Below are 16,564 nucleotides of genomic sequence, written 5' to 3' on the forward strand. Positions count from 1 at the left end.
AATGATTAAATCTACCCATTTTTTTAATAATAAGGAACATGTAATACATCTGTACTTATAAATATATTTACAATTTGGCCAACATGGATTCCCAATCAGGTGAACAAATAAGTGTGCTACTGACTGGTCCAAGATTAATTAAATCACCATTTAATTTTTCGGTGTCTACTTTTGCAGCGAGAAGATCCTAAAAAATGTTAGTGTAAGTAAAGTGTTTAATGTTATTGTGCGTTTTAAATACATACTTGTCGGAAGCTAAGATGTGATCCAACATCTACGATTAAGTTGTTTTCACCCAATAGTAAGCGTATTTTGCCAGATTTTAAAATTTGTAATTTGCCTAGAATACCAGCCTTTAAACTATTCAAAGTGCACATCTCTGTTTGTGAATTATTTTCGGTTTCCTTTTCGGAACTTGTGACGTTTGAACGAGTTGGTGGTCTAGTATCTTCTGCACTGCCCACAAAACCTGGTAAACAATCTGGAAACTACAGTTCATTCGTTATATTGTATATTAATTGTAAAAATAAACATACATATATATATTTCGTTTAATACAACCTTACCTGTATTAAAATATAAGAATTTGATTTATTTTCAATCATTTGAGGAATGCTATCTAACTCTTCTTTTGGCTCTATATTACATTTAGGTATCTTAACTTTAGGTTCCTTTTTTGGTGATAGTACTGAAAGTAAATATTATGTGTATATTTTGCTAAACAAACAAAGAAAAGTATACTTACCCTCTCCATTATCTAAAATAATTGGTTTTCTGTCTACTTCTTCCTCCTCCTCAACTGGTACTTTAACTTCTTCTTTGTTTATTTTTACTGAAATATGTAAATGTTAAAATTGTTATAATATTTATCTGTACCTTACAATAAATCCTATTAATAAAATTGTATACCTTCTTTGATCATTGGCAACATAACAGGGCCATTCTCGTAATCTAAAGGTTCTCCATCATCTATAAAGTCATCTCTCAACAATCGTTTCAATTTTTCTTCTTCTTCTGCTTTATCGATACTGCGATTTAATTCTAATTTTGGTCTTTCCAGGGATGCTTGAGGGTTTCTATCATTATCTCTATAGCCACCACCACCACCGCTACCACGTTTCCCTGGTGTGTTTGTTATACCGGTAGACCAAATTCCACTAGACTGAAATAAATACACGTAGAAGATTATAAAGTAATTTCACATTGCATAAAAAAAAGTTTCTTCAATATACTTGAATTAAATTGCTTGCTCTTCCACGTCCCCTATCACCCCTGTTACCTCTATCACCTCTACCACGCCCTCGATTATGGTCCCTATCCCTAACTGATTTTGTAGGAATATTTTGCACGGTATCTCTAAAAAAAAACATGAAAGGTTTGCCCAATTCATATAGATCTTGGACTTCCTACTTACTTCGTACAAAGATAACTTACTCTTTCTTTTTTATCCTTTGAGCATTTAAATTTGGTGTGTATACTTTCTTGGGTTTCTCAGTCTTAATGTTACCTCCCAATGTTAAATCTCTTGGCGAACGGAAGGAAGTTAATCTGGTTGTGGTAGTAGTAGACAATCCAGGTTCAGTTTTAATGCTTCTTATAGGAACAGGCATCGATGTACCAGGTTCTACTTTTATTTTAACATTCGTTGGAAGCGTATAATTTGAATCAACAGACTTGTCAGAAGCCATTGTTAACAACTGCTACTTTTTAAGTACCAACAATAAGCAAATGTTATAACAGGCTCGTTCTTCTCGATCTTTGAATTATTCTTCCATAGGAGAACATATATTTTTAATGTAGTGCTGTTTGTAAATGATTTATTATAAAAATTTATGAGCACAGTCTACCGTACTTAACCTCAAACATGTACGTTGATCATAAATTGTGTAACAATGCAATGATTTCCGATATTCGTTAAAACGCACAAATATCAGCAGAGAAATATAACATTCTATTGAAATTACTATTAGACATTTTCTTTTACTATAATTTGCAACTTGTCAGGTATAACATACACATTTTATCACATACCCGGGACATATCGCACGTGCATGGCCATACTGTTCCATCTTTACTGATGCTTAATCTGATGTAATCTTATATTTAACGTATACTCATTTGTACAAGCAGCTATTTAAATAAAAGTCTAATTGATGTTACACAATTTGCCGCTCGAGAGAGTGCATCACTAACGTAGACAAATAATAAACGTTACAAAACATGTACAAAAGAATTCCCTTACGTTGCTACTAATTCAGTGTTTAGTTTACAAGTAAAATTTGTTCCACACGATAAAACTGTAACGTAACGAAGAAATCTTCGTGCAAAACGAAGTTCCGTATACAAACTTCACGGATTCGAAATAACGAACTTCTCGGTTTGCGTGTTCGCGCGATTCAAGTACAGCGAGATGCGAGGCAAAGGCGGGCATTTTTGAAGACGTCTCAAAGGATGTTCAAAAATTACCGCATCTCCTCGGCGTTACTAGCAGGATACTATAGACGAACGACAACGCGAGCGATATCCTCTGAAAATGTTTGCTACGTTAGAACGTGTGTCTTCAAGTTTCAATGTGTAAGTACGCTCTTTATTTGTCGAGAAATATATTTCTCTACTGTATAAATATACGTTAACCTACGATATCGATAAACGTTAAAAAACGCATCGGTGCTCAGAGTTCGTTCGCCAAAGTCGAACACCGACTGGTAGTGGGGGAGCTCCGACGTGTACTCGTCGACATCCGGTGATCTGGACACTGCCTGAAATGAGAAACCCGGTTAAAGGACACGTCGGTGGTCCGGACGCTGGCTAACACCAGGAATCAACAACCTCCAGGAGGCGACGGCAAGGTGACGATGTTTTCAGGATGGCTAGTAGCAGTGACATGGGCAGGAGAACAGAGTCGGTGTGATGAGGTCATCGTATGGTTTTTTAGCCGCGGCGGCAGTCGCGACGCGGAGCGCCCGAACGCCGGCTGCTACGTATAATCCTGCGGCGGGGACATGCCTGCCATGTGCCTATCCACGACGTATTATTTCACCGATCGCGAGTGCAACGTGTCCTCCTTCTTCCACGGTGTCGCGAGACCGTCGCTCGTACGCGAACCGCACTTACCTACCTTTTAATTCCGCTCGCCGCGACTTACCGGTTCCACGGCCGATCCAACACCGCTCCTCGGTGAGTTTCGAGTCCCCAGCGTAACCCGCCCGGTACTGAGTGCCCGATTTCGAATCGACGTGATTTCTCTACTCGGCTAGACGGATGACCGATTTAAAAGGCGACCGGTCAACTACGTTCTTAAACCTGTTTTTACTCCCCCTCGGACATGGAACACGTCGAGTTTTCGAGTAGCCTGCCTTCGCGGTACCTGCTCGTGGTATCTTTCGGTCCAAGTCCTTTCTAGCGTTCGAGCGGATGAAAATCTATCCGTGAGAACCGGTGTTCCACGCGACCAATGGAGACATGCTAGCATATATATTATGTATACATATATATATATATATATATATATATATATATATATATATATATATATATAAACATATATATTTACACGTTGAATTTTTTCCACACGACCGGACAAGAGGGGGGAGAGAGTATTTCATCGTTGGACACAACATTGCACGCTCGAGCGCCTTTTACGTCATTCGTAAATATTTGGCGAATCAGAGAAGGCGAGGGAGAGGGGGTGGGGGAAAGTAACTGATTTATCGGTGACAGTTAGCAGTGGTCCGGCGTTCGAGGAATTCGACCCCCGGGAGCACCTTCTGGAAGGATCAAACGTGGAACCGTTTCAATTTGAGATGCATCTTTGACGCGTTCGAGCGTGTTACGACGGCTTGTAATAGAATTATTATCCGTACACCGGAAGGAAGTGGGTTGGAGGGCTCGGGGGTGGGGGGTGGTGGTTCGGAAGGATACCACGTGTGTTCGGGGGTACGCGACGAATAAAATACGTCGGCGCAGGCGCGACACTCCGAGCCCGACTCGGCGAGTGTTCAAATCTCTTATCGCAGACCGCGAAGCGTGGTTCTCCGCGAAAGCGGTGCGCGTTTTCCCGCACAGCCTGGCGAACGGTTAGTCGGTTCTCGTGTGTCGTCGACGCGATGCCACTGGATACACGGGGTATTGAATTCAAGCTCGCTCGCTCGCTCGCTGGGGGATCGATAATCGGTTTCCAACGGAGCCTTGAGATCGTTTGCGTTCGATCGAGAATCGATACCTAACACTCGGATAATCTCGACCCGGTTGCCGTTGTTTTCTCGTACGGCGCGACTCTATCGGACGTACGCGTCACAGTTTCGGACGGAATCTCGGTTCCGGACGCGTCGGAACGCGCAACGGTAACACTCGCTCGCGACCTTGCGAACGAGCCTTGTTTTCAAAGTCGATCGCACGCGTGCAACGGACGATTTCGTCACGGTCGTCGCGCGACATCGATACATCGAATCCCGGTCGTTAATCGGCGGTCGTGTTCCCTCGACCTTCGATGCAACGTCGCACGGTCCCGTACCGCTCATCGATAACACGTTCGAACGTGTTTCGTACGGACGCGAACGCGTCCCGGGCACCACAAGACGAACGAAAACACCCGGTCCGGTTTCCACAGACACCAGCGGCGAAGTAGGTGCGAACACGTGCGCGGGCTTGCGGTCGAATTCGAGGGATCGAAAGACGCGCGCGAACGCCTTCCAGTTATCGCGCGCACGTGAACGAGGATGCGTCGAAGCGGCTTCTAGCTGCCCGAGCGGTTTGAACTTTTGACGTACCGTTCATCGTTGTGCGTTCGCGCGTGCCGCTGTGGTGTACGAACCTGTCGAGAAACAAGCGCGATCGGGGGACCCTCTGTCGAGCGCGGTTCGCGCGCGACCGGTGGCTGTGAAACAGTGTCTTGACTTTTGGGGGAGTGACGAGCACGGCGAGAATGAACGGCGTGCAGCTAATGCCTACCGACGCCTTCGACGTCAAGGTGAGTTTACAATCCTGTAACGCGCGAATCGTTTATAAGCGGCCGTGTGTGTGTATCAATTCCTGATCGAGCTTGCACAGGACTCGTCGACGATCGACTGTTCTCGCGATTCTAACACGAGTTGTTAGCGACGCTGGCGGCACGAAGTGAACGTAGCCGCATTTAGCGTCGTGCAAGTTTTCGAACGTTCGTGTTCTTTGTTTCGTAGCGCGGGACGGGAGGGGGGGAGGGTGGTAGGGAGCGACGGGTGGCAAAGTCGAGATGAATGGGGAAAAGGCCAGAAGGCACGCCGAAAAAACCTTCTCTTCGCGCCGTGCCGCGCCGCGTCGTAAGGATACATATTTATCGCGGCGTGAACGTACGCGCCCCGTAGCGGTATTTCGTTCGCGCGATCGCGGAAAACGAACGTCGCGAACAATGCACGACGGATTCGGGTCGGTGGTAGGCGCGCCGGACAATTCCTACGGGGATAAAACACAACGATCGGGAGACTGTAACGAACACGGGCGCGACTCGATTTGTGAGGTTATCGGCGCGCGACGGTGTAAACCGAGGCGGTGAAGGTTGTTTAAAAAGCATCGTTTGACATGCGTGCAGACGTAATCGGGACGACCTTGGCCCGCGTAACCCAGTACGTACGGCGCCCTTGAACGAGGTCGTTACTTCTCGCAAGAAGCGAACGATCGTACAGTTTCTATCGTTGTTTCTGCGTTCTCTAGTCCGTCGCGGCTATCCGTGGCCCCGATAGCCGTTTTCCCACGTCGAATATCTTTTTTTTCTTCCCCTCTTTCCGCAATGCGGCTCGTCCTTGAGCGGGCAAACCGTCCGGTACGTGTGTGCGCGTTTTTTTCCCCTTTTTTTTTATTCAAGCAAACACTAATATCGATTGAATTTCGCGTCCAATCGCTTTCAATTTCTCCGAGTACAGAGAAGGGGGTAACGGTTGAATCGATTCGAAGATCGACGGAATGACTCGACTTCTCGACGAATCTGTGCAAAATTTAAAATCTCGGTAAGACGCGTCTCGGTGATTTCGAGAGAAATTTATTTTAAGCTGACATCGACGTTGAATCTCGCGCGTTAACGTTCACGATTGCGTTCAATTTCTTCTTGCACGGAGGAATGGGCAATAGTTAAATCGGTAGTTCGACGGAGCGTTTTGATTTCTCGACTATCGAGCACGGAATATGTTGGACGATTGTTTCTTTTTTTGGGGGGGGGGGGGCAAACACCAATATCGATGAACTCGCGTCCAATGGAGTTTAATTCTCCGTGTACAGGGGTGGGGGTAACGGTCACGTCGGTTTCAAGGTGCACGGAATAGCTCGATTTATCGACGAATCTGTACAAAAATAGGAAATTGAGTACGGTGCGTCTCGCGGGGTTTTTTTCCACTCTCGAGTCTCTCCGGGCCCATCCGACGAAACGGAATGTCCTCGGGTCTCGTTACCAAGAGGACATCGATCGCGGCTGGATTTATACCGTGCAACCTCGCGTGTCGATTCTACCTCGCCGGTGAACTTGGTAGAATCCGGCAAACCGTGACTTCCGTGTGCGTTTTTTCTTCGGCGATTTCGGAACAATTTCGACGAGGAAACGATCTCCCGACTCGTAACGTCCGCGAGTATCGTGTGATCCAACTTCTAGAAAATAATACTTACAAGTTGTAGTCTAGAAAAGAATATTTACAAAGTAACTTTTATAAGAAAATACTTGGAAAAGAATATTTACAAAGTAACTTTTATAAAAAAGTATTTGGAAAAGAATATTTACAAAGTAACTTTTATAAAAAAATACTTGGAAGAGAATATTTACAAAGTAACTTTTATAAAAAAATACTTGGAAAAGAATATTTACAAAGTAACTTTTATAAAAAAATACTTGGAAAAGAATATTTAAAAAGAAAATTTTATAAAAAAATATTTGGAAAAGAATATTTACAAAGTGTACTTTTATAAAAAAATACTTGGAAAAGAATATTTACAAAGTAATTTTTATAAGGAAATATTTAGAAAAGAATATTTACAAAGTAACTTTTATAAAAGAATACTTAGAAAAGAATATTTACAAAGTAACTTTTATAAAAAAAATACAAAGAACAAATGGAGGGAAATGGTTCTGAGTACAAATCTCACGATCGTAATGAGCGTGGTAAATTTTTAATTTTTGTAGAAAAATACAACGAACAAATTGAGGGAGGGGATAAAAGAATACAACTAATAATTAAATAAAGTTTAAGTACGATTTAACGAGCACAACGAGCGTTATCTTTAATTTGTATACAAAAATATGAAGAACAAATAAAGGGTGAGGGTTAAGTTATTGTATCACTGATTTTCACTTTGTTTAAAAAATAAAGTTTAAAATATAAAGTCTGTGATTTTTGCTCCGTTATTTAATTCGATCTCGGGATAAGAGCGTTATTTTTAATGGAGAACGAACTTCCGGTGAAAAGAAAAATATTTTTGCTCTTTGTAAACAGCGTATATTAATACACACGAGTAGATATTTTTCAATCGTATCCCTGTGATAAATTTTTTACAAACTATGATTGTTTCACGTTTTCCGGTGCGAGCCCTTCACAACACGGAAAAACAATTTAAATCGTGCTCGGCGATTGAAATAATAAAGAGCAAAATAAAACGAACGATATACGTACAAGTTGCTGTGGAAATGTTTAAAAGCGTGTCCGTAACTGTCCTTAAATATTCAAAACGCGAAACGAGAGAACGTTGCGCATTTTTTTTTCTTTTTTTTTCGAGAGGGAACGATGAAAAAAAGATTACAGGGAAGTGGTTTAGCGGAAACGGGCCGTGGAAATGAATTTCTATCCTTGAAAATGGCAACTGTACCGAGTCCACCTTTTTCTTTTATTCATTGAGAGGTATCGTTCGAGGAAAATTTCCCTGAAAGAAGTTTTCGTTGAGGGATTTAAACTCGAAGTACTTAGAGGACGCTGGTAAAGTTAAAATGGGCTCACTAGCTCGTAAATAAAAGAATAATAATAAAAAAGCAATCAAAAAATTCTATTTTAACAAAAATTTCAGTGTAAACAATTTTAATACTTTTGTAGGCAATTGAACGTTTCAGAGTGAGACGCAGTAAATTTTTACTTTGACAATGTTTGACTTTGACACTATATAATGGTATAAAACACTTTCTTCTTTTTTTTTATTATCTGGATGAATTATTTTAATTTAGAAGCATGCTATGAACTTTTCTCGAACTGTTCTCACACTATGACGAAACACTTGAGTCGCTGCGAAGTCATTTGTACTGAGCGTAACTGAGAAGATGACCCGCGGAAGAAAATACGAATCGTATTGGGTCAGACGTTTTGGTCAGTCTTCAAAGGTCTACGACCGAGCAAATATTGCTCGACGCTGTCCACATTCCCCTTATACATGGTGCTAGATTCCCCTTAACCCTTGTCTGTAACTGGATACCCAAATTCCTCTTAAAAAAAGTAACCAGAGTAACTTAAACTCTTGTAATTTTGATTATTTTTGCAACGAAAAGAATTCTCTATATTTTTTAAAATTACAAACAATTGCATTCCAAACTAAAGTACAACAATGTAGATAGTTAACCATTATGTCAATAATCTGTATTAAAATGACTATAACTCTTCTAATTTTGATTATTTTTGCAACGTAAAGAATTCTCTATATTTTTTAAAATTACAAACAATTGCATTCCAAAGTAAAGTACAACAATGTAGATAATTAACTTTTATGTCAATAATCTGTATTAAAATGACTATAACTCTTCTAATTTTGATTATTTTTGCAACGTAAAGAATTCTCTATATTTTTTAAAATTACAAATAGTTGCATTCCAAACTAAAATACAACAATGTAGATAATTAACTTTTATGTCAATAATCTGTATTAAAATGACTATAACTCTTCTAATTTTGATTATTTTTGCAACGTAAAGAATTCTCTATATTTTTTAAAATTACAAATAGTTGCATTCCAAACTAAAGTACAACAATGTAGATAATTAACTTTTATGTCAATAATCTGTACTAAAATGACTATAACTCTTCTAATCTTGATTATTTTTACCTGGAAAAGTTTCTATATATTCCATAAACCCACAAAAAATTGCAATGCAAACTAAAGTACCCTTTTAATACAACGATGTAGATAATTAATCCTTATGTCAATAATCTGTATTAAAACGACTATAACTCCTGCAATTTCGATTATTTTCACCTGGAAAAAATTCTATATAAATACAAAAATTCCTCCACAGTAAGTTTTCCACGTGTTTGGTAATTTTATTATAAATAGTTACTCTTTGCTCGAATTTCCTATAGTAGCACATAGTAGATCGTAAAAAGGTTGAAAAACACTAAAAAAGAAAGTACAGTACCTGAATTGTCGCTGTGTTTAATTTATCCAAGCTCAGGGTACCCAGGCTACGAACAAACCGTAGAAAATTTCCTAAATAAATACAAAAAACGTATAATTCCTCCGCAGTAATTGTTCCACATGTTTGGTAATTTTATTACAAATACTTACTCTTCTCTCGAATTTCTTATAATAGCACATGGTAAATCGCAAAAAGGTTGAGAAATACTAAAAAAGAAAGTCCAGTACCTAAATTGTCGTTGTGTTTAATTTATCCAAACACTTCAGAATACCCAGATTATAGACAAACCGTAGCAAGAGTTGAATGTCGATCCAAAAGTCATCTTTCGAGCTTCGAGCTATACCCATCGCGCGATTCGAACGTTTTCACGTGCAATTCGAACGTTTCCGCGCGCGATTCGAACGTTTCCGCGCGTGTTTCAATTTTCGTGTTATTACTTACAAGCGGAACGATGGACGATCGAATCCGATATGATCTCGCGCGAAACCCGAATCCCAGGGTTTTGCGCGGATAATTAACTGCCAAGCTCATTAACAAGCTTTCTCTAAAAAAAAAAGAAAAAAAAAGAACCGAGCGAAAAATTCGCTGTTTTAATTGGACGTCACTCGGACGTCCGAGTCGCGTCTCCTTCCGGAGATCCTCTCGGGAAAGCACGCCGGGACTGAGAAAGAGAAAAAGGTGGAGAGAGTGGTCGAGAGACCGACTACGACGACGACTACGACGACTACGACGACGACGACAAGGGAAACGTGTATACACCGGCCTCTCGCCGCAAATGCGAGTCGGGTTCACCCACTTTCCTGTCGCTGGTGGTGGCCACCGGGAGAGTATTACCATTCGGTAAGGGACACGCGTGTGTGCGTACGTGCGCGTCGAACATAACGTGCAATTAGGTGTCTTAACGCCGAGGCCGGTGCACCGAGGTAACGCGATACCTGCGCCAGCCTATGGCAACGCGACTCCGCTTCGAGGCAGAGCTCGATCCGAGCTGCACGACACGTTAGACCCTCGTCCTGACGAGAAAACCTCACCTGGTAAACAACCGTGCGAAGGGATATTGAAAATCCACGTTTTTCGATAGAGAAAGAACAGCCTTTTAAGCGTTAGCCTTGGTCTTAGGGAACGTGGAGGTGATAGGTCTAGGATTCGTCAGAAGTGGGGTTTAAAAGTGGAACTATTTCTATACTGAGATTGTTAAGTTGAGGGAAGAAAGATTGATCCAATATTGGATCTCACAGACACCTATTTCCTTCTTGAGATTATTGAGCTAGGTGTAGATGGGAGAAAGAGCTAGTATTAGGTCAGATGTGATGAATCTTCGTTAAGGTTGACTAATAATTACCCCATACTGTCCACATATCACTTACTTATAGTGTAGATGAGAGAAAGCTTGATCTAGGATGAGTTGCACAGACACCTGTTTCCTTTAGAAAACACTTAAGGCTCTTTTAAGCGCGAGCCTGGCGAGTGTTAGGGAATGAAGAGGTGGTAGGTCTAGGATTCGTCAGAAGTGGGACTTATAAGTGGAACTATTTCTATCCTGAGATTGTTAAGTTGAATATAGAAAGATTGATTCAGTATCGAGACCCTATTTGTGTGTTCCCTAAGATTCACTTAGGGAACTAGGAGGTAGTAGTTCCAGGATTCATCAGAAGTGGGATTTATAAGAAGTATTTCTACTTTGAGTTTGTTAAGCTAGGTATAGATGTGAGAAAGAAGGATTCGGTATTAGGTCGAGGTTGACTAAAAATTATCCCACACTGTCCACATTCCACTTACTTGTGGTGTAGATGGGAGAAAGAGAGATCGATCTTGGGAAAAATAGACAGTAGTATCGTTTTAGTCAGCCTTGGTAAGATCTATCCAGCGATGTGTACTAAGTAATTGCATTTCAGGAAGGTGCCAAAGTAGATGCATGTCTGTTACGTAAGAAGCTACAGCTCAACAAGTTTAATAAGATCCTTGGTCTGAGCGAGGAGGCGTGGTGGGGACGAGACCAGACGATTAGGTTATCGCTTAGGCCTCGTAGCTTAGCTATGCGGTGTCATCCGATACTGTTTAGATAAGAGTAGCAAAGGATGACGACTATTTACCTACCTAGAATCGAGACCAACGATCGTTAACTGGTCGAGCATCGACCAATGGGCGTGGTCTGGTATTCTGACGAATAGGGTACGACGAGAAAGGTCCGCCTACTCAGGACGGATCTTTAAACTTTCCATCTATATCGCGTGTTCCATATAAGAATACTTCTTTCTAAGACCAATCTCTCTTTCTCTCATCCACACCATAAGTAAATGGAATGTGGACAGTATGGGATAATTTTTAGTACCTATATATTGTTCGATACAACTGTATCCGTATTTCAATATTATTTTAAACGTTCCTTCGAAAATTTGGATGACCTCGCAAATATAGGGTGCCTTCAGGGCCCTTCAAGTACAGGAACGTCTATTCTAGGGGTGTCAAATATTCAACTTCGTATTTGTATAAATTATTACATTCTTTTTTGCGTTATATATGTTTGCTCCATTTCATATTTTATTTTCCTTTAAAACGTTAATCGAAAATTTCTATGGGGATATTCAACTTCCACGTACTCTGTTGCCATACCTTTGTTCGATGCTGGTACCTATATTCATGGATTACTTTCTTTAAAAATCTTTTAACATTTTACTCTTTTCAAAGTGTTAACTTTCTACTTGCTCAACATATTAACTTTTCACTTTACAAAAAGTTAACTCCATACTTTTGCAAAATGTTAACATTTTACTTGAAAAATTCAAAAACATATTTTCAACTTCCATACACTCCTTTGCCATGTTACGATGCTACATCTAGATTTCCCTTTCCTCGAAAATATTCTTCCGAAAATTCTCATGGCCCCCGGTTTCTCCAACCGTAGATCACCGACCATTCGACTTTCCATCCACGGTATGTGCCCCATGCAAGAAATCACGTACCAGAACCACGGTTCGTCCGTTCAATCGATGGTTTATCCACAGAAACTTTTTTACCTTACTCTCCTTCGGAATCGCGGCGCGAGAAAATTCGCACCGCTCCCCCCTTTCGGCGTCGAGTGTTCAACTTTCCATCTGTACCACGTGTCCCGTACAAGAAATCACGTACCGGTATCACGGTTCGTCCCGTTCGATCGATAGCTCATCCAGATAAACTTTTCATTTTACTCTCGTTCGAAATCGGGGCGCGAGAAAATTTGCACGGTCCATCCAGAATAGATAGGGGTGGGGGGAGCCGATAAGAGACGATCTCGAGTCAGTGGCGAGGATTCAGATTTCACGGGCGCGTACTCTGCATAGACTCGCGATCGTGGAATTTGCGTAGCCACGCAGAAAAACGAGGACGCGGGCGAGGAGAAGAAGGCGTAGTCCGATGTCTCCGAAATGCTGTTTACGCATGGCGGCCGGACGATAACGTTACCCCTGGGGAGGAAGTCGGTGTAACCGATATAAATAGCGTTGACGAACGCCGTGCAATCTCGTAACGCGATCGCCCCGCGATTTCTCTCGCGCTTTTTGCTCGACGACCAAGAAGCGTCGCGTTTCGGGTAGGCTCGAACGTCCCGCTACCGATTCTGGCTGCCCATAGAGACGAAACGAGGATTTATTGTGTAAGAAATGCACGAGTGAGGAATAAGCTTTAGTTTACTTAACACTAGGACTACCAAGGGGGTCCATAGAGACAAAATGAGGATTTCTTGTGTGAGAAATGTATGATTAAGGAATAAGCTTTAGTTTACTTAACACTAGGACTACCAAGGGGGTCCATAGAGACAAAATGAGGATTTATTGTGTGACAAATGTACGAGTGAGGAACTACCAAGGGGGTCCATAGAGACAAAATGAAAATTTATTGTGAGAAATATATTATAATTCTATATTATAATAAGAGATATAATTCTATAATTATAATATATATAATTGTTCATAGAGACAAAATGAGGATTTATTGTGTGAGAAGTGTACGAGTAAGGAATAAGCTTTAGTTTACTTAACACTAGGACTACCAAGGGGGTCCATAGAGAGAAAATGAGGATTTATTGTGTGAGGAATGTACGAGTGAGGAATAAGCTTTGGTTTATTTAATATTAGAATTACCAAGGGGGTCCATAGAGACAAAATGAAAATTTATTGTGTAAGAAATATATTATAATTGTTCATAGAGAGAAAATGAGGATTTATTGTGTGAGAAGTGTACGAGTAAGGAATAAGCTTTAGTTTACTTAACACTAGGACTACCAAGGGGGTCCATAGACAAAATGAAGATTTATTGTGTGAGAAATATAATTGTCCATAGAGACAACAAGAGAATTTATTGTGTACGAGTACAAGATAAATTTTAGCTTACTTAACATTAGAATTACCAAGAGGATCCATAGAGACAAAATGAAGATTTATTGTGTAAGAAATATAATTGTCCATAGAGACAAAATGAAGATTTATTGTATAAGAAATGTACAAGTACGAGATAAGCTTTAGCTTACTTAACACTAGGACTACCAAGGGGGTCCATAGAGACAAAATGAAGATTTATGAAGAAACATTTTTTAAAAACCGCATTTCATGCGATAACGGCACGTCTGCTGAAGATTCTGTGCAAATTTGAAGTCAATCGGTGAAGTATAACTTGAGATACCCTGCACAGCAAGTTCAAGAAACGAGATTTATGTTACTTGTTACGACTTTTACGTATTTATGCAATTATTGTACTTTTATCTTTTCTTAATCGTTTTAACCAATTGACAACCTTGGTTCCCGCGCATTATTCGAAATAATAAATCCGCGAATACTTTGGAAACTGTGTTGCTATACAATTTATAACATAAAATGTTACACATTTCATAAAATATTATTGAATTTTTAAGAAAGAGGTACTCACACACACACACACATACACACACTTTTATATATTATTTAAATCACATTTCTATAATTCTTTAAATCACATTTCTATATATTATTTAAATTACATTTCTATATATTATTTAAATTACATTTCTATATGTTATTTAAATCATACTTCTATATATTATTTAAATCACATTTCTATGTATTACTTAAATCACATTTCTATATATTACTTAAATCACATTTCTATGTATTACTTAAATCACATTTCTATATATTATTTAAATCACATTTCTATCTATTACTTAAATCACATTTCTACATATTATTTAAATCACAGTTCTACATATCATTTAAATCACATTTCTATGTATCATTTAAATCACATTTCTTTAAATCACTCGTGTTCAAATTCTCTTTTGAATCTCAATACAAAATTAAAACCATTCACTCATCCATTCCTGACGTCTCACAATTGCATCGCAGCGGGCCAGTTCGAACCCGATAATCACGGTACCAGATTGCGCGAGCGGTTTATCCACGGATACGATAATCGATGAAAATTGTCGAGCTACGCGGTTGACTCACCGGTTAAATCTCTCGGAGACGGATGACGCGCGACCGATTTCGAGTACCCTCCTAAAAGTTAAAGCCAATATTTTGACCGGCTCGTTATCTCGTCTTGGAGAACGTGACGTTGACTCTGTCTCGCACTTTGAACTCGCGATGTTCAGTCGCGGCTTCTAGACGAATGGACGCGGAAAGTGTGCAACGCGACGTGTTGCGTTCTTTGTAATGAACACCCTTCGACGTTCCATGACACTTCTGAAAAGGGACAGAAGCGCGTCGATGAGAATAGTTCCAAATTGGGCTCCCCGAAAGTGGAAACGCGGCCACCTTTGATTTTCCTTGCACTTTGTAACTTTCTTGCGCGCGAAAGTGGAACGAAAGAAAATTTTTCTGAACTTTGACAGAGTCTTTTGTTTCTCAATACACGCTCCGCGTTTCGTAATCTTCTTCGGAAGAGATGCAAGCGCGTTGATCGCGGTTCTTCAATATTGGTGTCTTTAAAAGTAGAAATGGAGGAACAGTGGATTTTTGGCGTGGAAAGATATCTTCTAACTCGTAAACTCGTCAGACTTTGTATATTTTACTCGTTAAATTAATCACACTTCTAAGATTATACAAGTAGTGTGTTAAACACCCAAAATCGGTGTCTCCAAAAATAAAAATCATCCATCTTCATTTTATTCCAAAATTTTTTTTCTACTTCCTCGAGTAACTCTGTATATTTTATTTGTTAATTTAATCATCCTTCTTTGACGATACAAGTAGTGTATTAAATTCTCTCTAAAAATCAGTGTCTCCAAAAATAAAAATCACTTCATTTCCATTTTACTCCAAAATTCTTTTCTCTACTTCCCCCAGTAACTCTGTATATTTTATTTTTTAATTTAATCATCCTTCTTCGACGATATAAGTAATGTGTTAAACACACTCAAAAAATCGGGGTCTCCAGAAATAAAAAACAAAATTTTTCCCCTCACGATCGCTTACTTCCAAATCGACCGAAACGAAACAAAATTTTGAAATTGGTAGAGAATACAAGCTCCTAATAACTCGGTATATTTTATTCATAAATTAATCATCCTTCTTCGACGGTGATACAAGTAATGTGTCACTAATGTGTTAAACACACTTAAAAAAAATCGGTGTCTCCAGAAATAAAAATCCAAATTTTTCCCCTCACGATCGCTTACTTCCAAATCGGTCGAAACGAAAGAAAATTGTAAAAATTCCGTCGCGAGGAATACAAAAGCCCCCGGTTCCCCCGGAGCGAGACGAAGCTTACGTAGAATTGAAATCCGTTTCCCAAGGGTCCGTGGTGTAACCCGAAGTCCCGCGCCGCCCACGGGACACCGTACGAAGACGTTCCCGTACGCGCTCGCTAGTCCACGGCGCCCCCGCTTTATCCTTCGCGACGGTTACGACGACGACGAGTCCCGATTGGACGGTTTCTCCGCCGCGGCGGGCGTCGCTAATTAAATTGGCACGCCGTGGGATCTCGTTTCAATATTTTGCTTAGACGACTCACGGTTAGCGCGCAAGGTCTCGCCGTTATTAAGATGCAGTAAACCAGTCGCGCGTGCTGCGGCCACGCTCCGAAGGCCTGGTCTGGTCTTGGTCTCCTATCTCGAGAGCTCGCGAGTGAAAGCAACGGAAAACCATTCGTCCGGACTCTATTTCTTTCTCCCCTCCCCACCTGCGTACACTCTGCTCGGTTTCTTTCCCCGTTTATCTCTTTTTTTCTTTCTTCCTTTCTTCTTCTTCTTCTTCTTCTTCTTTT

At 40.5% G+C, this 16,564-nt stretch overlaps 2 protein-coding genes and 1 long non-coding RNA gene across 4 annotated transcripts in view; 1 reads left to right on the forward strand and 2 right to left on the reverse strand.

Moving 5' to 3' along the window:
• Nucleotides 1-5: 5 nt before the first annotated feature.
• Nucleotides 6-2,345, reverse strand: Rpiiic53 (RNA polymerase III subunit C53). The gene is made up of 7 exons (XM_076321213.1): nt 1,435-2,345; nt 1,233-1,356; nt 910-1,162; nt 746-832; nt 567-688; nt 246-488; nt 6-187 (listed from the first exon to the last, which is right to left on the reverse strand). The coding sequence occupies exons 1-7, from the start codon at nt 1,686-1,688 to the stop codon at nt 68-70; spliced, it is 1,203 nt and encodes a 400-aa protein (XP_076177328.1). The 5' UTR covers nt 1,689-2,345; the 3' UTR covers nt 6-67.
• An 81-nt stretch (nt 2,346-2,426) lies between these two features.
• Nucleotides 2,427-3,454, reverse strand: LOC143151832 (uncharacterized). Of its 2 annotated transcripts, XR_012993438.1 has the most exons (3): nt 2,830-3,454; nt 2,639-2,759; nt 2,427-2,527 (listed from the first exon to the last, which is right to left on the reverse strand). It is a non-coding gene; the product is annotated as an uncharacterized LOC143151832 (long non-coding RNA). The 2 variants fall into 2 exon arrangements; XR_012993437.1 differs by lacking the exon at nt 2,427-2,527 and having other exon boundaries at nt 2,534-2,759.
• Nucleotides 3,455-4,909: 1,455 nt separating this feature from the next.
• Lmpt (four and a half LIM domains protein limpet) overlaps nt 4,910-16,564 on the forward strand; it is a 226,708-nt gene continuing 215,053 nt past the window's right edge. The window contains exon 1 of the mRNA XM_076321165.1: nt 4,910-4,969. Coding sequence (XP_076177280.1) covers nt 4,925-4,969 — 45 coding nt within the window. The 5' untranslated portion in view covers nt 4,910-4,924. The remainder of the gene's footprint in view (nt 4,970-16,564) is intronic.

The sequence above is a fragment of the Ptiloglossa arizonensis genome, chromosome 1 (genome assembly GCF_051014685.1).
Source record: "Ptiloglossa arizonensis isolate GNS036 chromosome 1, iyPtiAriz1_principal, whole genome shotgun sequence".
Taxonomy (NCBI): Eukaryota; Metazoa; Arthropoda; class Insecta; order Hymenoptera; family Colletidae; genus Ptiloglossa; species Ptiloglossa arizonensis.

Excerpts from the sequence above, each read along its gene's own strand:
- Rpiiic53 (XM_076321213.1), bottom strand. The coding sequence starts at position 1,688 with ATGGCTTCTGACAAGTCTGTTGATTCAAATTATACGCTTCCAACGAAT. Across the intron at positions 1,163-1,232 it reads GAGCAAGCAATTTAATTCAA|TCTAGTGGAATTTGGTCTAC; the intron begins GTATATTGAAGA and ends TATTTATTTCAG. Across the intron at positions 689-745 it reads TATTTTAGATAATGGAGAGG|TACTATCACCAAAAAAGGAA; the intron begins GTAAGTATACTT and ends ATTTACTTTCAG.